Source organism: Neoarius graeffei, chromosome 7, assembly GCF_027579695.1.
Source record: "Neoarius graeffei isolate fNeoGra1 chromosome 7, fNeoGra1.pri, whole genome shotgun sequence".
Classification (NCBI taxonomy): Eukaryota; Metazoa; Chordata; class Actinopteri; order Siluriformes; family Ariidae; genus Neoarius; species Neoarius graeffei.
Window position 1 is genome coordinate 38,533,868 of NC_083575.1, and position 20,992 is coordinate 38,554,859.

General features: G+C 43.0%; 1 protein-coding gene across 1 annotated transcript; it reads left to right on the forward strand.

Annotated features, from left to right (window-relative positions):
- The first annotated feature begins 5,589 nt into the window (after positions 1 to 5,589).
- calm2a (calmodulin 2a (phosphorylase kinase, delta)) lies at positions 5,590 to 9,986 on the forward strand. The gene is made up of 6 exons (XM_060925600.1): positions 5,590 to 5,671; positions 6,508 to 6,538; positions 8,311 to 8,454; positions 8,544 to 8,650; positions 8,738 to 8,873; positions 8,995 to 9,986. The coding sequence occupies exons 1-6, from the start codon at positions 5,669 to 5,671 to the stop codon at positions 9,021 to 9,023; spliced, it is 450 nt and encodes a 149-aa protein (XP_060781583.1). The 5' UTR covers positions 5,590 to 5,668; the 3' UTR covers positions 9,024 to 9,986.
- Positions 9,987 to 20,992: the final 11,006 nt, after the last annotated feature.

The following is a 20,992-nucleotide window of genomic DNA, read 5'->3' on the forward strand; positions in this document are numbered from 1 at the left end:
ATTTGAGCAACTAATTTCTGTTTTGTGGAAGATCATGAATAGCAAATACCAGCCTCGTCCTTACGCATTCATTTCCTAGGATGTAAGATAACACCCCACTCCAGTTTTAGCAGTAGGAAGTTAGAACAACATGTTGTTGGGTGGGGTGTGAGGTGTAAATGCTGTTCTTCCTGTTTCTGTGTGAAGGAGACTCTGTGGCAAGAGTTTCAATATCTCAACTGAACAAATGCACATGTAACTATGTGAGCATGGTCATTACATGGCTATGGCATACAGTGCACCAGACACTCTGCTGTAGTCATTTGTGCACCATGTGTACACTATCAGAAATAGGGGTACAGTAGGAGTCCATTTCTGTCCCCCAATGTACAATCTACACTAATCTACCCCCTAGGGATCCTTATTGGACCTCAAGGTAACCATGTGTACCTTTTTAAGGCCAAAAAGGTGCATGTATGTTCCCAAGCAGTGTTTAAAGGGTACAAATAAGTACCTTATGGCCCTTTTCCACTACCCTTTTTCAGCTCACTTCAGCTCACTTCAGCCCGACACGGCTCGCGTTTCGACTACCTTAGAGCAGCACGACTCAGCTCGCTTCAGCCCTGCTTAGCACCCAAAACTCGCACGGTTTTGGAGTAGGGCTGAAGCGAGCCAAACTGAGCCGAGTGGGGCTGGGGGCGTGAGGAGACACTCCCCTGTGCACTGATTGGTGAGGAGGAGTGTCCTCACACGCCCACACACGCCCCACGAGCACGCTGGGATCTGTAAACACCGTAAACCCGGAAGAATAATAATTACGAATTACGAGAATTTCTGAAGCCTTATGCGCCTCGCCTCATCTATACGCTCTTGCCAGTATCTGTTGGCATTGTCACCAACAACAAGCCACAGCACCAAGACCAGCAACACTAACGACTCCATGTTTATTGTTTACTATCCGGGTCGTGAGACTACCGCTTAAAAGATCACTGATGTCACTGTTTGCGCCGCCTAACGACATCACGTGACGTCCACCCACTTTCGCTAACTCCACCCAATGGGTCCACCCACTTCCAGCCAGCACGGTTCAGCGCAGTTGTAGTCGAAATGCAACTCCAACAGCCCCGCTCAGCTCGACTCAGCCCAACTCAGCACGGCACGGCTCAGCCCAACTCAGCCGCGTTGGTAGTGGAAAAGCGGCATTAGAGTCCACTTGTCACTGTCCCAGTGACAAGCTGTTGTACCCCTACAGGTACAATCCATCCATCCATCCATCCATCCATCCATCCATTTTGGCATATCACTACAGTGATGTGGCCGCTCTGACAGCTTCAGCCATCAAAGTCTCTAGGGAACATTACAGTAGTGGTTTCCCGTTGCCTTCTACTGGATTATTATAGAGGTTTTCTCCTCTCAACCATTCACACTCACATTCACACCTATGGACAATTTAGAGCCATCAATTAACCTAACCTGCATATCTTTAGACTGCGGAGAAACCGGAGCACCCAGAGGAAACCCATGCAGACACAGGGAGAACATGCAAACTCCACACAGAAAGACCCCCATCGGCCACTGGGCTCAAACCCAGAACCTTCTTGCTGTGAGGCAACAGTGCTAACCACTACACCACTGGTACAATAATGTACTTTATTTTCTGAAAGTGTATGAGAATGTTGTTTGAAGCTTGTCTAGCACAGTACTATATTCATTTTAAAGCTGAACTCTGTTGAGACTGAAAGTCTCCTTAGTGTTTACTCTCTCACCTGTGTGGTCACTGAGTTTTGTATCGAGACAGGTGGCCAGTGGGTGTGAGAGAGAAATCTGGGCAGTGAAGCATGGAGGTGCATGGCATCAGATAATGCTGACTCCTCAGAGCACAGTAAGCCCACAGGCCTGCTGCTGCTGCTGCTATTTCACACACCACATCTGATACATCACACATCCACACACTCATATCATGAGTACTTCTGTAATACCACATAAAACGCTTGCTGAGAATGAATCTAAACCTTGCGTTTCTGTTTGTTTGGGGAGATCAGATTCACATACACCTTTCAAAACCATCTCTTTGCTGACATATCTGATGCATTCCCAGCCCCCACCCCAACACTAACTGACTGACTGACTGACTGTATGTGCAGAGAGCAGAATCCTACAGGCCAGCATTGCCAAATGTAGGAAATTAAACACTACACAAATACTACTAGATTAATTGAACCCGGTATTATCTTCTTCTTCTTTTGGCTGCTCCCGATTAGGGGTCGCCACAGCGGATCTTTCGTCTCCATTGCTCCCTGTCTTCAGCATCCTTCTCTACTACACCTGCCACTTTCATGTCCTCTCTCACCACATCCATGTATCTCCTCTTTGGCCTTCCTCGTTTTCGTGTGCCTGGCAGCTCCATCCTCAACATTCTCCTTCCAACATGCTCTAAATCTCTTCTCAGGATGTGCCCATACCATCTCAGTCTCATCTCTCTTAGCTTAACAGCATGCAATAGAATAACCTGGTATTATAAAGCATCATTTTACAGACACTCAGATCTGTAGCCGCTTGATCCTGTTCTACAGGGTCGCAGGCGAGCTAGAGCCTATCCCAGCTGACTACGGGCGAAAGGCGGGGTACACTCTGGACAAGTTGCCAGGTCATCACAGGGCTGACACATAGACACAGACAACCGTTCACACTCACATTCACACCTACGGTCAATTTAGAGTCACCAGTTAACCTAACCTGCATGTCTTTGGACTGTGGGGGAAACCGGAGCAGCCGGAGGAAACCCACGCAGACTTGGGGAGAACATGCAAACTCCGCACAGAAAGGCCCTCATCGGCTGCTGGGCTCAAACCCAGAATCTTCTTGCTGTGAGGCAACAGCGCTAACCACTACACCACCATGCCGCCCCGTTTCACTAAACGTGGCAAATATAAAAAGTTCCATGTCCTGCATGAACACTTTATTTCACTGAGTGGTTTCCTGGACATATCCTGTGAACTGTCCCACCACGTCCATGTGGAGTGTGTGCTGAGCCTGAACTTGAGCTTCTTTTAGGTTCATGCTCCCACTCAAAGTGATTTGGCGTCCTATAAGGATTGGAACTACGAGTTCACATACTGTGACCAAGCACACACACACATTAAATATGAGTTTCTTTTTTTTTATTAACCTTTTTTTCAATAATAAACTTATAAATGTCATCATAAAATTCTTTATGTAAGAGTACATTTTTTATATTCATTTCTAATTGTTTATTTCTCATTTTTGGAATAATTTTATCATGAAAGTTTGGATATTTGATACAATCTAGAAGCAGGTGTTTGACATTTTCTTTACACCGCAAGTTGTGGAGGTTCTTGTTTTAAAAAGAAATTGTGTATCACAAAGTAAACACTTTCCAAATCTAAGTCTTGTAATTATCCTTTGTTTGTTTCTGTTTTTGTCAGAATATGTGTTGTAATATTTGGTTCAAGTTGTCAAGTCAGTTTGTATAGCGCTTTTAACAATAAACATTGTCCCAAAGCAGCTTTACAGAATCTGAATGAGCCAATTTTATCCCTAATCTATCCCCAATGAGCACGCCTGTGGCGACGGTGGCAAGGAAAAAACTCCCTCAGGCGACATGAGGAAGAAACCTCGAGAGGAACCAGAATCAAAAGGGAACCCATCCTCATTTGGGCAACAACAGGCAGCATGACTATAACATCTTATCTCATTATCTCTAGCCGTTTTAACCTGTTCTACAGGGTTGCAGGCAAGCTGGAGCCTATCCCAGCTGACTATGGGCGAAAGGCGGGGTACACCCTGGACAAGTCGCCAGGTCATCACAGGGCTGACACATAGACACAGACAACCATTCACACTCACATTCACACCTACGGTCAATTTAGAGTCACCAGTTAACCTAACCTGCATGTCTGCATGAGGAAACCCACACGGACACAGGGAGAACATGCAAACTCCGCACAGAAAGGCCCTCGCTGGCCACGGGGCTCGAACCCGGACCTTCTTGCTGTGAGGCGACAGCGCTAACCACTACACCACCGTGCTGCCCTGACTATAACATTAACAGCTTTAACATGAAGTCAGTGTCCTTGATGGAAACTTGAGTGCAAAACTGTTCATGACAAGTGCAGTCCTAAAGTTAGCAAGTCAACTGTAGTCCTCAGCCATAAAAGCATTACAGTAAGTGTCCAGAGCGTCCTCCAAGTCTGACTTTCAACTGTCCATATGGGGCCGTCCTCGACAGGAGTGATGCGATGCGATGTGATGAGATGAGATGAGATGTTGGTAGAAGCATGACATACCAGTTGGGGAATTTTCCCATAATAACATCTTTGATATCTCATCTCATCTCATTATCTCTAGCCGCTTTATCCTGTCCTACAGGGTCGCAGGCAAGCTGGAGCCTATCCCAGCTGACTACGGGCGAAAGGCGGGGTACACCCTGGACAAGTCGCCAGGTCATCACAGGGCTGACACGTAGACACAGACAACCATTCACACTCACATTCACACCTACGGTCAATTTAGAGTCACCAGTTAACCTAACCTGCATGTCTTTGGACTGTGGGGGAAACCGGAGCACCCGGAGGAAACCCACGCGGACACGGGGAGAACATGCAAACTCCGCACAGAAAGGCCCTCGCCGGCCACGGGGCTCGAACCCGGACCTTCTTGCTGTGAGGCGACAGCGCTAACCACTACACCACCGTGCTGCCCTGACTATAACATTAACAGCTTTAACATGAAGTCAGTGTCGTTGATGGAAACTTGAGTGCAAAACTCTTCATGACAAGTGCAGTCCTAAAGTTAGCAAGTCAACTGTAGTCCTCAGCCATAAAAGCGTTACAGTAAGTGTCCAGAGCGTCCTCCAAGTCTGACTTTCAACTGTCCATATGGGGCCGTCCTCGACAAGAGTGATGCGATGCGATGTGATGAGATGAGATGAGGTGAGATGTTGGTAGAAGCATGACATACCAGTTAGGGAATTTTCCCATAATAACATCTTTGATATGTTTTCTGAGATCAGAAGTGTTAAAAGGGTAATGAATGTCATAAGTTTTATTTATTGATCTTTTGGCCAGTTTATCATTTCCTTTAATACCCACATGAGCTGGAATCCAACAAAACCCAACCCCACCACCCATAACCTACAGGTGGTACAGAAGACATAGGAAATCTAATAATCCTATGTCATGCTGAGCCTGAGGTGCTTCATGCAGCCTATAGACTGACTGGGACTGGGACTAGTGAATGCAGCACCAAAGCTGCGCGCGAGTGACGCATTGCAGGTACGAGTGCACCAATCAGGAGCCTCTTCTGCTCACTACACCGCGCTGTACTGCGCCCGGCGCATCACACAATAGCAGAATGTATAACTCCGCTGGGAACTAGTTCCTACTCCAAACGCGCACATGTGCTTAGGTTTTTTGGCTCATGGCTATAGTTTCGAGTAAGCGAAGTCACCTGGGGTTTATTTGGAATCTTAATGCACTATTACACTCCGAAATCGTCCGCGTTTGTGATCATCCTTTGTGCTCCAGAAGGAAGTGTGTTGGCGGATGCAGCCAGAAAGGGGAGGAGTTTCAAAGCGACCATTAAAGGCGCGCCAGGCTCTCTTCTATTGCATCCTGTTTGTTTGCCAGCTGCTGGACTTGTTAGGACTACATTTCATTAAAACAGCACCATGGTAAGTCACAACCCCTGTATACTAACATTATACCATGCTGTTATGGAAAGCCAAGGAGTTATAGCTGTGGCTTTCAGATAGATACAATAGATACTTTATTTACAGGAATTGCTACATGTTGCGCTTCTGCTCTTTGTATTCTAGCTTCTTTGATATATAATATACTTCTTGTCCAGAATGTCTGCTTTTTAATTTAATTTTCGGCTGCGGTACAGAACAGGCTGCCCTTCTGTCACCTGTCCAGGCTGCTAAAGCGGGTTGTGTGTAATGTATCGGGTGATTAATGATAGTTGCAGTGTAATGGGTTACAAAATGGCATCCTTAATCCTTGTAGCCTAATATTCTGGCCACTCAGCATCAGGGTTGACGCATTGGCTGGCGGTCTTGCTTGCTGTATGGAGCTTCTATGGGCTTTTTATTAATGATGAGCTTGGTTTTGAGGTCTCTGTAACATCTGGCAGGCGTGTATAGGTGTGAATAATGCACTAGTGGCTGGTGGAGCGCTACTGCGCAACTGGCTGCAGCAGACTGCGCTGCTTCCGGCGCGGGTCCGGTTTACGAACGCGTCACAAGGATCTGTTGTTCTGTGGGAGCCACTAAGCTGTAGTAATAATAATAATAATACAGTTTAGTGGTTCCTACTGCGTGATGATGATGATGATGATGATTTTATTGACTTGTGCCTTTTACATAAAAATGCTCAATAATAACAGGCTACAGTGCACTATAGCCTGTTATTAGCCTGATCCATTTTGATTGAGCCCCCAGTAATGTTGTGATCAGTCTAAAGTAGGTTTAAACATATTACTTATTCATTTTCTTTCTTTTTCTCTCAGGCCGACCAGCTGACAGAGGAGCAGATTGCCGGTAAGCGTTGCGCCGTTGTGCACGTGGCTGCCGCTTTTTGGATCTCTGTGCTTTTCCTCCCTTTCTGTCGTCCTCCACCCGTGTCTCTCTCTCTCTCTCTCTCTCTCTCTCTGTCTGTCTGTCTCTGGGTTGGATTTATGGTTTTCCCTTTTATGGCACCTAAAGCTGTGCCCGGAAAATGAATGGACATGTTTCTGCTGCATTGATAGCCGGCACCCTGTGAACACGCACAGAAAGGAGACTTTAGCATTTTAAACTCGAACCAAATCCTGAACATTGGACTGTTGGAGAGCAGATTGAGCAGCTAGGGTGTGTCCTTTTATGAGCCCTTCCATTTGGCTTCTCTGAAACTGGCTACTCCTCCTGTTTTTTGTCCATTTTGCGTTCCTCATCTCTGCTGAATAATGTGTGGACTCTTACAAGAGCTGTGTATCAAGTTGGAAGACTTTTTTTGCAAGCATTTGGTGTTTTAGGAAATGGCGCGTCAGGCATTTTGTTCATGATTTGGCTGTATCGGTATCCGTGCCTTTGTCACCCTAGCCGTGGGCAAAATACTAATTTGAATATTTGGGCTGCTCTCCGTGGCTTTTAAGGATTCCTCTAATCCGAGCCACTGATGGGGACTGAAGTACAGGCACAGTGGAAAATCTAAACCCAAATAGCATCATTTGGGTCACAGTGGTCTGTCTCCATAGTGATTTGTGAAGTCAGGGTGTGTTGCCTGTTGAGACATGGGCACAAATGTTGGCGCGAGTCCATGGAGATGCTGAGGTCACAGCTGTTTCCATGTTTAGTAAGGATGGGGGAGGAGAACTGGGGACCTGTGAAGTCACAAAACACTATCTTGTCAGTTCAGTGAAGTCAAGTTCTGGGTTTGTATGGTCCAAGGGTCAATGTCTTGTCACTACAGGAACAGTGAGGTCATGTTGAATCCTTATAGAACCAGGGTTTGTGCTGTACAGAGGAATGAAGTGATGTTTGGTTTGGGACTACTAATGAAGGCTGTCTAAAACTGTAAGTCAGTTTAGGTAAGAACGTGCCACAGTGGAGTTGCTCTTCAGATCTGCTCTGAGCTGTTGAAGCTTGTTGCTGTATGTCAGGTTGGGAGGGAGACTTTCATCATAAGACAATCAGTAGTCTGCATTAGTTACACAAATGGCTTGGCAGTAATGGCTGCTTGTTGCATAATGCTGTTTTTGTGCAGGAGCTCTTCATAAGAGGCAGACTTGTTAGTGTCATTATTTTCCAGTGTTGGATTTTGTTCCCCCCCACCAAAGGCACCAAAAGTGTGTGTGTACACTACATGTTGGAACTGGGATTGGAGGTTCTGGTTATCTTAATGCTGAAAAGCTGCCTTATGCCATGGTTTGTGTTTCAAGCTGTGACTTTGCATTCAGCTCCATTAGCTTTCTCTGCTCCTGTTACTACTTGCTGTATTTGTCTGGTGTCTGTGTACTGTCTGACTCCTTCAACCTGCCTAAATATTCTTTTGGATTAATGCGCAAGAACTATAAACTAAGCCACTGATTGGAGACCTGGAGCACTCAGTGTGTTGCACTGGGATTTGGATGAGGACTACAGTCAAGTGTTTTGGCATGTTTTACCACCAGATAAATACTCTCTCTAATGGAATGTATTTATTTTGCCCTGGCCATTTTTGGCTACTTGAGTGTAGTCAGGTGCAAGTTGGCTGATGAACCTGGCTTAACTCTGCACTATATATGTTTGAGTTTAGATTTGTTGGGTTTTTTTTTCCTGTCCTTTATCTGCAGAGTTCAAAGAGGCATTCTCACTCTTTGACAAGGATGGAGATGGCACTATTACGACCAAAGAGTTGGGTACAGTCATGCGCTCTCTTGGCCAGAACCCAACAGAGGCTGAGCTGCAGGATATGATCAATGAAGTGGACGCTGATGGTAAGTTGTTTACACACACCGTGCATGTGTGCACAGTTATCTGAGCCAAAAGCACTTGCAGTTTTTACAGCTGCTCCTCCTCTTCATAGGAAATGGGACGATAGACTTCCCAGAGTTTCTGACAATGATGGCAAGGAAGATGAAGGACACAGACAGTGAGGAGGAGATCAGAGAAGCGTTCCGTGTCTTTGATAAGGTAAGGTTTTATCCTGGCAGCAAAACAAGCAATCAAGACTAGTTAATCACCCAAGTGCTGCCTGTGACCCAAAATTCTCCATTTTAGGACGGAAACGGGTACATTAGTGCTGCTGAGCTGCGTCATGTGATGACAAACCTGGGAGAGAAGCTGACTGATGAGGAGGTTGATGAGATGATCAGAGAAGCAGACATTGATGGAGATGGACAGGTGAACTATGAAGGTGAGTCTGGGGAATGGAGGCTTTCTGTCGAAGCCACTTGATTACCTCCTAGCTGACTCACTTGGAGGGACCACATGTCTTTTTATATAACTTAACAAAATCTCTCTATCTGTCTCCACAGAATTTGTACAGATGATGACGGCAAAGTGAAAGCCCTGTACAGATTCTCATTCATTTTCTCTTTCTTTCTTATAAATAATTTGCCTTTTTTTTTTTTTTGTTTAATTTAATCTGTAAAACGTTAAGTCCCCCTCTTCCTCCTGGCTGTCCAAAGGAGCTGCATGTAAACTGCATAGGATCTAACTCCTCATGTCCCTTTCTTTTGCTGTCATCGTGTTTTTTGGAGTGACGGTGCGGTTACACGATCAGGTGCTTGTTGCGGCGATATGGGGGTGGTGGCGCGCAAAACCCTGCACGTCACATCTGTCTGCCCCCCCCACCCGATGCGTAGCAAGAGCGGAGACCTGTCAACTGGCTTGCCACTTGGCAACAGTGTTGACAGGGCAACAATGTAGAGGAGTAACTCTGCATGGACTATGGACAAAGTATATAATATATATATGAAATTTATCAGCATTGCACTACTGCAAAAGGAAAAAAAAAAAGACACGGGTGTATCTTCTAGATACTCGTACATAAACTTTTTGTATCTGCTGTTCTGTACCAGAGAACTTGTTTGAATCTTATGATACTTTGTAATGGTTTCACTTTCACTGTTTTTTCTTTTTTTAACAGCTTAACTACATTGTCATGCCTCAAATAATCCATTCCAAGTTGTATATTTTTGTTTTCCAATAAAATTTACAATCCAAAATTGAAAGATTTCCTTGTTTGTAGAGCATCCTTAAGCCCTTGAACTCGAAGCTCTTCAGTATGTTGACAGTTATGCATCTCTGAGCTGATTTTATTTTTTATTTTTTAGTGGCTTTGATCCACTTGCATCAACCAGAATGTTTACAATATTGTAGTAGAAATTGTTCATTTGTAAATCATCATACAATGTATCTCTGAGTCAACTGGTCAAATTACTATGTGTAATCACAGGATAGGATTGGGGGTATGGCCTCCTTGTCAAAGCAAAATAAACGTTCATTAAAGTACTCTTAAAAGACAGCTGTGGTTAAGTCATCTTTTGTGTTTTTTTGCTCCTTTTGTTTTGACCGAACTAAAGCTGGGTGGAACTTGTAGAAACCTGTGGATTACTAATCCAATCAATTGGGTTGGAGGTGCAATTATTCAGTAACAGCAGAAATTAATTTGAGACCTTTTGGTATTTTCTCCTGATTTCCATTAAATGGAACTGGATGTGTACTCAAATGTGTTCTTGGGATGCAGCTAGCCTGATGAAGTATAAAACTTCATGATGAAATGTGTATTAAGGGGCTATTCTTTGCCCAAACAATTTCCCTGACTTCACTTGAAGTGGAAATGACGGAGGAGCTGAAATGGCAATGATGCCACGAGGGCATTAAACCAGTCTGTGCTCTGGGGCCCTTAGCTGGGTGTGTGGTTTTTTTTTTTTTTCCATGCTCACTGCTAAAGAGATAAGGTGACTAAAGTGTAGCACTATAAGCGCTTACTATAGCTACTTGGTAGTGAGTGTTTTATGTAGCCTAGCAACAGGGAAGAACATTATGCTCCAAACTCCCGGAGAAGCTTGTGGATGAGATGATGCAAGGAGCATGGTGCATCGTCCTGTGTCTAGTGCACCAAATTAACGCACACATTAATTACTACACCATGTTGCTACAAGAAGCTTTAACAGTTTTAATCTCGGTTTGAATTTTTTTAAGAGAAATATGAAATGATCTGTCCTTGAATCAAAACTAATGACAAATTGAATAAAAGGTGTACATTATACATCTGACTATATTGTAACAAAACCAGTATAATAAAAATAAGAGAATTTGAACGTAGGAATGGTCAACGAATAAATTTTGTTCTGTGATATAGGCCCATAGGTAATGAATGCAGCAGATAGGGATTGGGTTGTGTTTCAGATTACATCACACATCTACGTACATGTAACGACGTGCATTAAAAGTGAAGCTACTCTAAGAAATGAAAGACTAACATTATATGAAATTGATTCATAAACATCTTTATACAAAAAGTACATGCCTGTAAAGCATAACAGAAATTACATATTACAGACTAAATAGTAGGCTTTTAGTCCTAAGATGGCAAACAACAAAAACTATTTTTTTTAAAGCATTACAACATGGTTCCAAAAATTGCTCATACACATGCACATCCAATGGCTTTAAACACCTGCTGACTATTTTCCGTACCGATGTAGTGGTTACGGGTGAAAGGAAGGTGTCTTTTTCCTGTCATGACAAAGACACCGAGTGTTATAAAAAGAGCTGGAACCATGACAGGAAAAAGGCACCACAAAGTTAAAAAAAAAAGACGAGACATCCTTCAACACAGCAATAAAAGAGCACAGATGATCGGTTTCATGTTAAAAAAAAAACAGCTTCAGTGTGAGTAGGCTTATGTTACAGGGCAAGCTTCAAAAGGCTTTGGTATGGTTGTAAACAAAAATCCTTTGAGATACTTAGTATCTGGTGGTTCTGACGTTCCTTCATGAGAAGGAACTGACTGATGAGAAATCTGACTGACAGAAGTGGTCGGTGGAAGGATATAATTAAGGTAGGTGATGTCATGTGCTCATGCAATGGTGCCATTGAATGAAGTGCCAAGTCCTAATTAAGCAGAAAAGAGGCACCTTATTATGCAACAGCACTAACTAATATATTGTTTGCTAATTGATAGTGGTTTTTCATCTCATCTCGTTATCTCTAGCCGCTTTATCCTGTTCTACAAGGTCGCAGGCAAGCTGGAGCCTATCCCAGCTGACTACGGGCGAAAGGCGGGGTACACCCTGGACAAGTCGCCAGGTCATCACAGGGCTGACACATAGACACAGACAACCATTCACACTCACATTCACACCTACGGTCAATTTAGAGTCACCAGTTAACCTAACCTGCATGTCTTTGGACTGTGGGGGAAACCGGAGCACCCGGAGGAAACCCACGCGGACACGGGGAGAACATGCAAACTCCACACAGAAAGGCCCTCGCCGGCCACGGGGCTCGAACCTGGACCTTCTTGCTGTGAGGCGACAGCGCTAACCACTACAACAAACACTGTGCCGCCAAGAACAAACATTATCAGGTATTTAATTATGCTCGCAAAGCATTCTGCATGCTCCAATATATTTTGTCAAAATAATGCTGGCCTCTCTGTAGGCATGTCGCATCAAAGGTTCACCAGTGCAAATCATATCTTTAGTGACAATATGGCCTATTTTATCTATATCTGGCTATAATATGTCCCTCAGCTGTCAGCTATCAGTGTCAGAATTTTCTTTCAGCCCAAAGTGACAGTATTGCTAAGTTTCAGTCACGTGACTTTTCTTAGCGGTTTTACCAGAAGTGAAATAGCTGGTGGTCTAAACGGCTGCCGTAGTGCAAACAACTAGTGATAACTTATCAGAGTACACTCGTAATCTAGAAGCCACTGCTGGCTTTAGATATATTCAGAAGATTGCTGTGTGCAATGGAATCGACCCCTACAGTCTGGGAAAGAAGGATTTGTCATACGATCTCGAAAACGACCCTTCAGTCGAGTTCCCTGACATCTCGAACTATCTGGTGTTGCAGACGTCCTTCTACACCGCAAAATAGATGAAAGCGTGGAAGAGTATGGAGGCTTACAACTTTTCTGTATGTGGCTGGGTAAAGGACCTTGGTATCAAGTCGCTGCCGAATGAATCCTGTATTGTTTTTGCCCGTGTATGTATGGTTTTTTTAAAGCTTTTCGTTCATGTCTTTACAAGGAAGCGCTGCAAGTTGAAGTGTAAACAAACAACAGTTCGCTTGATTCTCACTTGTGTTGGCTCTTACTGTATCTCTCAGGCAAATCATTCACAAAGACCATCAGAAACCCCTTTAAAGACCTGGATCTTAGTTAAACAAGACAGAGAAGTGATCACGGCACATTGTAACTGTACGGCTGGGTAAGAATTTTGTCGTGACCTTCATGCATATGGATTTTGTGAGGAGTAAACAAAGGAACAGCTGGGGACTTAGCGCTTCATGCAAAAAAAAAAAAGGACAGTAAAATAACGACACAGCAAGAAAAGTACTTGGAAAACACTAAGGTCATAGCTGAGAGGGAGATACAAACCTTTCACCAAGTGATCACTGCAAACTCGAGCATGCTTCGACTCGGCTCCCCTTGATTTCAGTGAGAGGTTCAAAAGCCACCTTTCTCGACATCTTTTTGTGAAATCCTGTGTTCGTTCACCCTTTTTTATTAGTTCACGGGGAACCCTGAAGAAACTTTTATCAGTTTCATGGTTTGATTGATTCGAACAACCTAAAACAACGCAAGCGTAAGGCATTTTTCATGCGAGCAATGCACCTTCTTCATACAAACGCTTTGTCAACTGAGCTTTGGTAGACCACCAGCTAAAGTTTTGAATAACGAATGAGGCAGATGTGACGTCACGTGAAACCCAGCAATATGTGTGTATAATAATGCTTTTTGTTGCACTCCATCATTCTTTTCCAGAACACTCCATTCCCTGGCCGTTACCACATTTGTGATTTCATGGAAGAGGCAAGCCTCAATTCTGTGAATGACTTATGGATTCAATGACACACCCAGATTGTGTGTCTGCAGAGCAGGACCATGCTCTTGCCAGGAGTTTACAGCTTCACTGACTGTATTCAAGAAGTTCCCCAGCATTAAGCATCCTACTTTTTTAAGAGTTGCCCAAGACCCGACAACTACACCCTGGACATCTGGGCTAAAATGGGTGACAGCTAACTGGTCAGTGAGCAATAATATTACTAGATAGTCTTATACCTCTTTGTCCATGTTAAAATGTATGTGCCCGAAAAAAAAGAATGCTGTTTAGGATGTGATTGTATGTTTTCAAGGACACAGACCTCCCTCCATGCCATTATGATGTGATTGAGAAGCCTGTCCCCAAATTACCACTTTAAAAGTGAGATGGCTTTTCCTCTACTTTAGATCCAGTTTCCTCCTTAATCCAGGATAGTTTAAGGATAGCAGTTGTGCTTATTTCTTCACCGTCCAAATTTGCATTCAACTCTTCATTCCTACCACCTCTCTCCTTACTGTGCCACATTATCCAACATGTATCTCCTTTCTCTTGTTACAGGCATGTCATGTTGTGTTCAGCCATGCAAAGCCTTACCTTCCTTCCTGTAAGTCTCGATGAGAAGAGTGTCAGTACACAGTGTGTATCCAGTATATGCGATACATCCAGGACATACAGATTAAAAACCGTGACATACAGTTAGGTCCATATATATTTGGACACTGACACAAATTTTCTTTTTTACCTGTTTACTGAAACATATTCAAGTTATAGTTATATAATGGACATGGACATAAAGTCCAGGCTTTCAACTTTCATTTGAGGGTATCCACATTAAAATTGGATGAAGGGTTTAGGAGTTTCAGCTCCTTAACATGTGCCACCCTGTTTTTAAAGGGACCAAAAGTAATTGGAGAATTGACTCAAAGGATATTTCATGGGCAGGTGTGGGCAATTCCTTCGTTATGTCATTCTCAATTAAGCAGATAAAAAGCCTGGAGTTGATTTGAGGTGTGGTGCTTGCATTTGGAAGATTTTACTGTGAAGAAAACATGCGGTCAAAGGAGCTCTCCATGCAGGTGAAACAAGCCATCCTTAAGCTGCGAAAAAAAAAAAAAACCATCCAAGAAATTGCTACAATATTAGCAGTGGCAAAATCTACAGTTTGGTACATCCTGAGAAAGAAAGAAAGCACTGGTGAACTCATCAATGCAAAAAGACCTGGACACCCACAGAAGTCAACAGTGGTGGATGATCGCAGAATAATGTCCATGGTGAAGAGAAACCCCTTCACAACAGCCAACCAAGTGAACAACACTCTCCAGGAGGTAGGCGTATCAATATCCAAATCTACCATAAAGAGAAGACTGCATGAAAGTAAATACAGAGGGTTCACTGCACGGTGCAAGCCACTCATAAGCCTCAAGAATAAAAAGGCTAGATTGGACTTTGCTAAAAAACATCTAAAAAAGCCAGCATAGTTCTGGAAGAACATTCTTTGGACAGATGAAACCAAGATCAACCTCTACCAGAATGATGGAAAGGAAAAAGTATGGCGAAGGCGTGGTACAGCTCATGATCCAAAGCATACCACATCATCTGTAAAACACAGCGGAGGCAGTGTGATGGCTTGGGCATGCATGGCTGCCAGTGGCACTGGGTCACTAGTGCTTATTGATGATGTGACACAGGACAGAAGCAGCCGGATGAATTCTGAGGTATTCAGAGACATACTGTGTGCTCAAATCCAGCCAAACTGATTGGCCGGCGTTTCATAATACAGATGGACAATGACCCAAAACATAAAGCCAAAGCAACCCAGGAGTTTATAAAAGCAAAGAAGTGGAATATCCTTGAATGGCCAAGTCAGTCACCTGATCTCAACCCAATTGAGCATGCATTTCACTTGTTAAAGACTAAACTTCAGACAGAAAGGCCCACAAACAAACAGCAACTGAAAACTGCTGCAGTAAAGGCCTGGCAGAGCATTAAAAAGGAGGAAACACAGTGTCTGGTGATGTCCATGAGTTCAAGACTTCAGGCAGTCATTGTCAACAAAGGGTTTTCAACCAAGTATTAGAAATGAACATTTTATTTACAATTATTTAATTTGTCCAATTACTTTTGAGCCCCTGAAATGAAGGGATTGTGTTTAAAAAATGCTTTAGTTCCTCACATTTTTATGCAATCATTTTGTTCAACCCACTGAATTAAAGCTGAAAGTCTGAACTTCAACTGCATCTGAATTGTTTTGTTCAAAATTCATTGTGGTAATGTACAGAACCAAAATTAGAAAAATGTTGTCTCTGTCCAAATATTTATGGACCTAACTGTAAATCTCTATATGTCACTTGTGAGGAAATTGATGAATTGTTCTGATAAATTTGGGTACTTTTTGTTTGTGAATGTGTCTATATAATAAAAAGAAAATCACGTTGGCTTGAAGATATTAAGTTTATCTTCTCGTGTTGAAAAGCTAGTATTTTTCATACGAAATACATCGCGGATCTGAGCGACATATTTAAATAATATTGGCTGGCGTAAATTGCCTCTGTCCCAACTTTTTTTTGAGTGTGTTGCAGCCGTCAAATTCTCACTTCGTTCATATTTACAAAGTACAATTAAGTTGGTCGGTAAATCTATTGAAAATCTTTTCTTTGTACTTTTGTCAGTTAAATAAAGGTTCATGTGAATTAACAAATCACAGATTTTTGTTTTTATTGCATTTTGGAAAACATCCCAACTTTTCTGGAACTGAGGTTAGTATATATAGGATATACTTTTGCCTAATTTTTTCTGAACGTTGAGTCTCACAATGTGTGACGCTGCTGTACTATGAAAGGCAGCCATGCTGATTGGATATGTGAGGCAGACTGGCAGCTGTTGTACACTGATAGAAGAGTGAGAGTGCTAAGCCACCTATTGAGTGTCATTAGGGTGGATGTTAAGGCTTTGCTTTGTTTCAACAGAGTTTCATCTCAAGGGAGACATGTGGTCAAAGGTTAAGCAGCAAAGCCTTTATTAAAATTATAATGAGAGCTCAGTATACAGCTATCTTTCTTTAATGTTGAGTCTAATTGACAATGTCTCAGATGCTTCAATAGAAGCATGTGAAGTTGCTCAAATTTGAGCTTTTTTTTTAATTTTTCATAATTGCTGAAAATGAAATTGTCAGGTCATAATCAAGGATCAACAAGTAACACTTACTATTACCAGCTGGTCTGGGTATTGAATGGGAGGGCTAAAACTTATTTTCAGTAACTCTGCATCACAATTATATAATGATTACAACTGAGCACTATCATATAGGCAAAGGTGGACAAAGTACCCAACTTCATTACTTAAGTCAAAGTACAGATCCCACTGGTCAAATGTTACTCGGATACAAGTGAAAGTTGTCCAGTCAAATTTTTACTTAAGTTAAAGTACTGAAATACTTGCTTTTAAAAATACTTAAGTATTAAAAGTACATTTTCTGTCAACGCATTGTTGCATTATTGCCACGACGCTGACAAAACCTAATGCCGTTACCAAAGACAGAAATGTGAATTCACAAAATGAACGCATGCTGTGCCATCATGGTGGCTTAATGTTAAGCTAGCTAGTCAGTGAAACTCCACTTGACATGCTAACAAACTCTTTTCAAACTCAAAATCATATTGGGTAGCTAACGCTACTGGAAAAAAAAAGATTTCTACATTCTGTTTATTTGGCGGGCGGCACGGTGGTGTAGTGGTTAGCGCTGTCGCCTCACAGCAAGAAGGTCCTGGGTTCGAGCCCCGGGGCCGGCGAGGGCCTTTCTGTGCGGAGTTTGCATGTTCTCCCCGTGTCCGCGTGGGTTTCCTCCGGGTGCTCCGGTTTCCCCCACAGTCCAAAGACATGCAGGTTAGGTTAACTGGTGACTCTAAATTGACCGTAGGTGTGAATGTGAGTGTGAATGGTTGTCTGTGTCTATGTGTCAGCCCTGTGATGACCTGGCGACTTGTCCAGGGTGTACCCCGCCTTTCGCCCGTAGTCAGCTGGGATAGGCTCCAGCTTGCCTGCGACCCTGTAGAAGGATAAAGCGGCTAGAGATAATGAGATGAGATGAGATGTTTATTTGGCAAGGTTATGCTAAAACATATTTCTGAAAGGACTTCAGATAAGTTAACATTATTCATGGTAGCATAACTCCGTTTTTACATGCTAACTAACGGTGTCCAAGTTAACTAGCTATGTGTAAACGTTAGCCGTGGACAAGGCTACGGCAACTTGGCAGGCAAATCCATAGAAAGTCATTTGACTAACCAGACCGCATAGCTATTGCAACGTTATCGCTAGCTCTAAAAGCACAGACAACTTCGTTGCAAGCTTTCTCTTGGAATAAAACGTTTATATACCTCAATATGCTTCCGCAGGTTGGACGGCGAGTTTTTGTAGGCTGTGATATGGTTTGTTTTTGGCAAATAAAGCAAACATTTAAAATGAAACGAATCTTTAATCCTTTCAGAAAACTGAAACATGGGTTCTAGGTATGGCCATGAGTGCGTGCGTTCCCCAGAAGAACCGCCTCCTTCCATTCTGCCATCAACTGATCGTGTTCAAATAACGCTGCTGAGAAATCACTGAACTTGATTTTATACAGTCTATGGACGTGACGTGACCCTAGTGATTACTGACAGGCTGTCTCAGTGTCACCTGCGAAAAAATCAATCACGTTTTAGAAAAGAAAAAAAAAACATCCATTTTCAAAGCTGCTTCATAATAAGGAGTAACGAGGACCTTGACAGAAATGTAGTGGAGTAAAAATTACGATATTTGTCTTTCAAATGTAGTGAAGTTTAAGTCATAAGTTTCCAAAAAAAAAAAATACTCAAGTAAAGTACAGATACTCAAAAAGTGTACTTAAGTACAGTACTCAAGTAAATGTACTTCATTACTGTCCACCTCTGCATATAGGCATGAAACTACAGTTTACATTTAAAAATGTGTGGACACCTTACCATCACATGCATACAGTGTGCTTTTTAAACACCCCATTCCAGATTTAGTCCCCTCTTTGTTATTATAATAACCTCCACTCTTCTGAGAAGGCTTTCCACTAGATTTTGGACTGTGGCTGTGGAGATTTGTGTTCATTCAGCCACAAGAGCATTCATGAGATCGGGCACAGATGTCAGGTGAAAAGGGCTGCGTTCCAATTCATCTCAAAAGTGTTTAGTGGGGTTGAGATCAGGGCTCTGTGCAGGCCACTCATGTTCTTCCACACCAACATTGGTTGTCATATACAGTACCTCACTTTGTGCACAGGGGCACTGTCATATCTGATCATGTTCGGGCATTTTAATTTCCGTGAAGGCAAATTTTAATGCTACAGCATGAACAGATATCCTATACAATTGTGTGCTTCCAATTTTGTGGCAACTATTTGGGGAAGAACCACATATGGCTGTGATGGTCAGGTGTCCACAAACTTTCAGATCTATCGTGTATTGTGTACACATAGGAGAACACACACACCCGCACACACATACACACACAGTCATTAAAAAGGACAGATTGGCAGCACTGTTTGTGCTTCCTAATTGTTTTAAGTCAACTGTTTCAAGTCCATAATCACGCTGTCTCTCCGAATAGCAAGCACAGTAAACAGAAAATCTACACTTGCTGTTAGCCTGCTTTCTTCATCCAAACAAAAGAACAAAAAACATACAGTTCTGCCATTCTGATATGAACATCACAGTGAGGCAGGCTTAAATATTTGATCAACAATGAACACAAAATTTTAGTGCTGTTCCACCATTTGCCACTTGACACACTGTTGTGCTTTGTGAATCTACAGTCTGGGCTATAAAGAATTCAGCCCCAACCTTTAATTCATACATGTGTTTTAAAGAGCACTGGCAGTGCTGTGGATTTGGTTCCAACCAACGAACCAACCAACCAACCAACCAACCAACCAAACAGTAAATAAGACAAGGTGAATGACAAAAAAATGCAACTTTTATCTATCTCTTTTATCTATCAATCTATATCTTCATCGCATCAAGTTGGCTTCTCAGGCTGTTGGCCTCTAGGTAAGTGCGCAGATAACCAAAGCGATGCATCTGAACCCCTCAACTAATGACCCCCTTCATGCTCTCGACAACTTGAGTATAGAGAAAGTCGATGACTTTAAGTACCTGGACAGTTGGACAAGTACGCCCCATGATATCGAATATTGAAAAGCCAAAGCATGGGGTGCCCTCAATGCCTTAAACAAAGTCTGGGTCGCAACTCTGACCAGGGAAACTAAGATCTGTTTTTTTAAAGCATCAGTCGTGTCCATACTGTTATATAGCTCAGAATCTTGGTCCTTGACCAAAACTCAGAAAAAGTCCCTGGATGGTACCTATACTCGTATGATGTGAAGAGTCCTAAATGGTCTAACAATCAGCTCTATGGCAACTTACCCCACCTCTCCTGTATGATCAGGAAACAATGCCTTGCTCTTTGCAGTCACATTATGTGGCATGACCAACCTGTGGCACAAGTGTTGCTCTGGAAGCCTGATGCAAAGCGGCCACATACCACTCTGAAGATGGTGCTTGAAAGGGACATGGGCCTACTGAGTGACCACCTTAAAGTGGCTATGGACGACATGCAGGCCTGGGCAAAGATACCTCTGCAAGTCACCGGCCTGCTGGATGTTGGATGATGATGATGATGATGACGATGATGATCTATCTATCTATCTATCTATCTATCTATCTATCTATCTATCTATCTATCTAGTTGGTTATCTATTTATCTACAGTATGTATTTATCTATTTCTCTTGATATAGTGGGAGCATAGCCCTTCTAGCCCGTTTATACCAGCTGGCCATGATTACTGGTGTCAGTGTTTGTTGTGCATTCCCAGTGACTCACAGAATTCTCATGTTGACAGATTAAAAGTTACCAAATTGGTTCAAACTGGACCTTATTTGTTTCCAAATGAACGAAGGTGGAGCTTGTTCCCCAGATTTCATATGACCACACTGAACAAGTCAGGCATTGTTATGGCAAGTAGTTTTTTTCCACAGTATCCAGCTCTGACTCAACAGCATCCCAGCCTTGTTTAACTTCAGACTTTTGACCAGCACAAAGCAGCCTTTCAGCTTGAAGCCTGAATTCACTGAAAGACCTGCTTTCTTCAGCAGTGAAGCCCAGCTGTGACACTGATACCACAAAAATAACGTACTGGAAGCTCATGTGCTGTGGGCAACCAGAGTGTGCAGGGTGACGCTCCTCCTGGCCACATTGCCTCTGTTTAATGAAATGAAAGGTCAATGGCTCAGCAGACATTTATGCTATGAAGCAATTATCTGCAGTGGGCCAGCAGAATGCAGGGCAGCATAAGGCCAATGCCGCAGAGAGCGATTCAGTGCACTGTTCATTAGGATGGCAGGCAGTGTCCTTTTTAAAAAGCCCTCGGGAAATGCAGCTGCATTAACACCTCGAACACACTTCAGCCCTCCA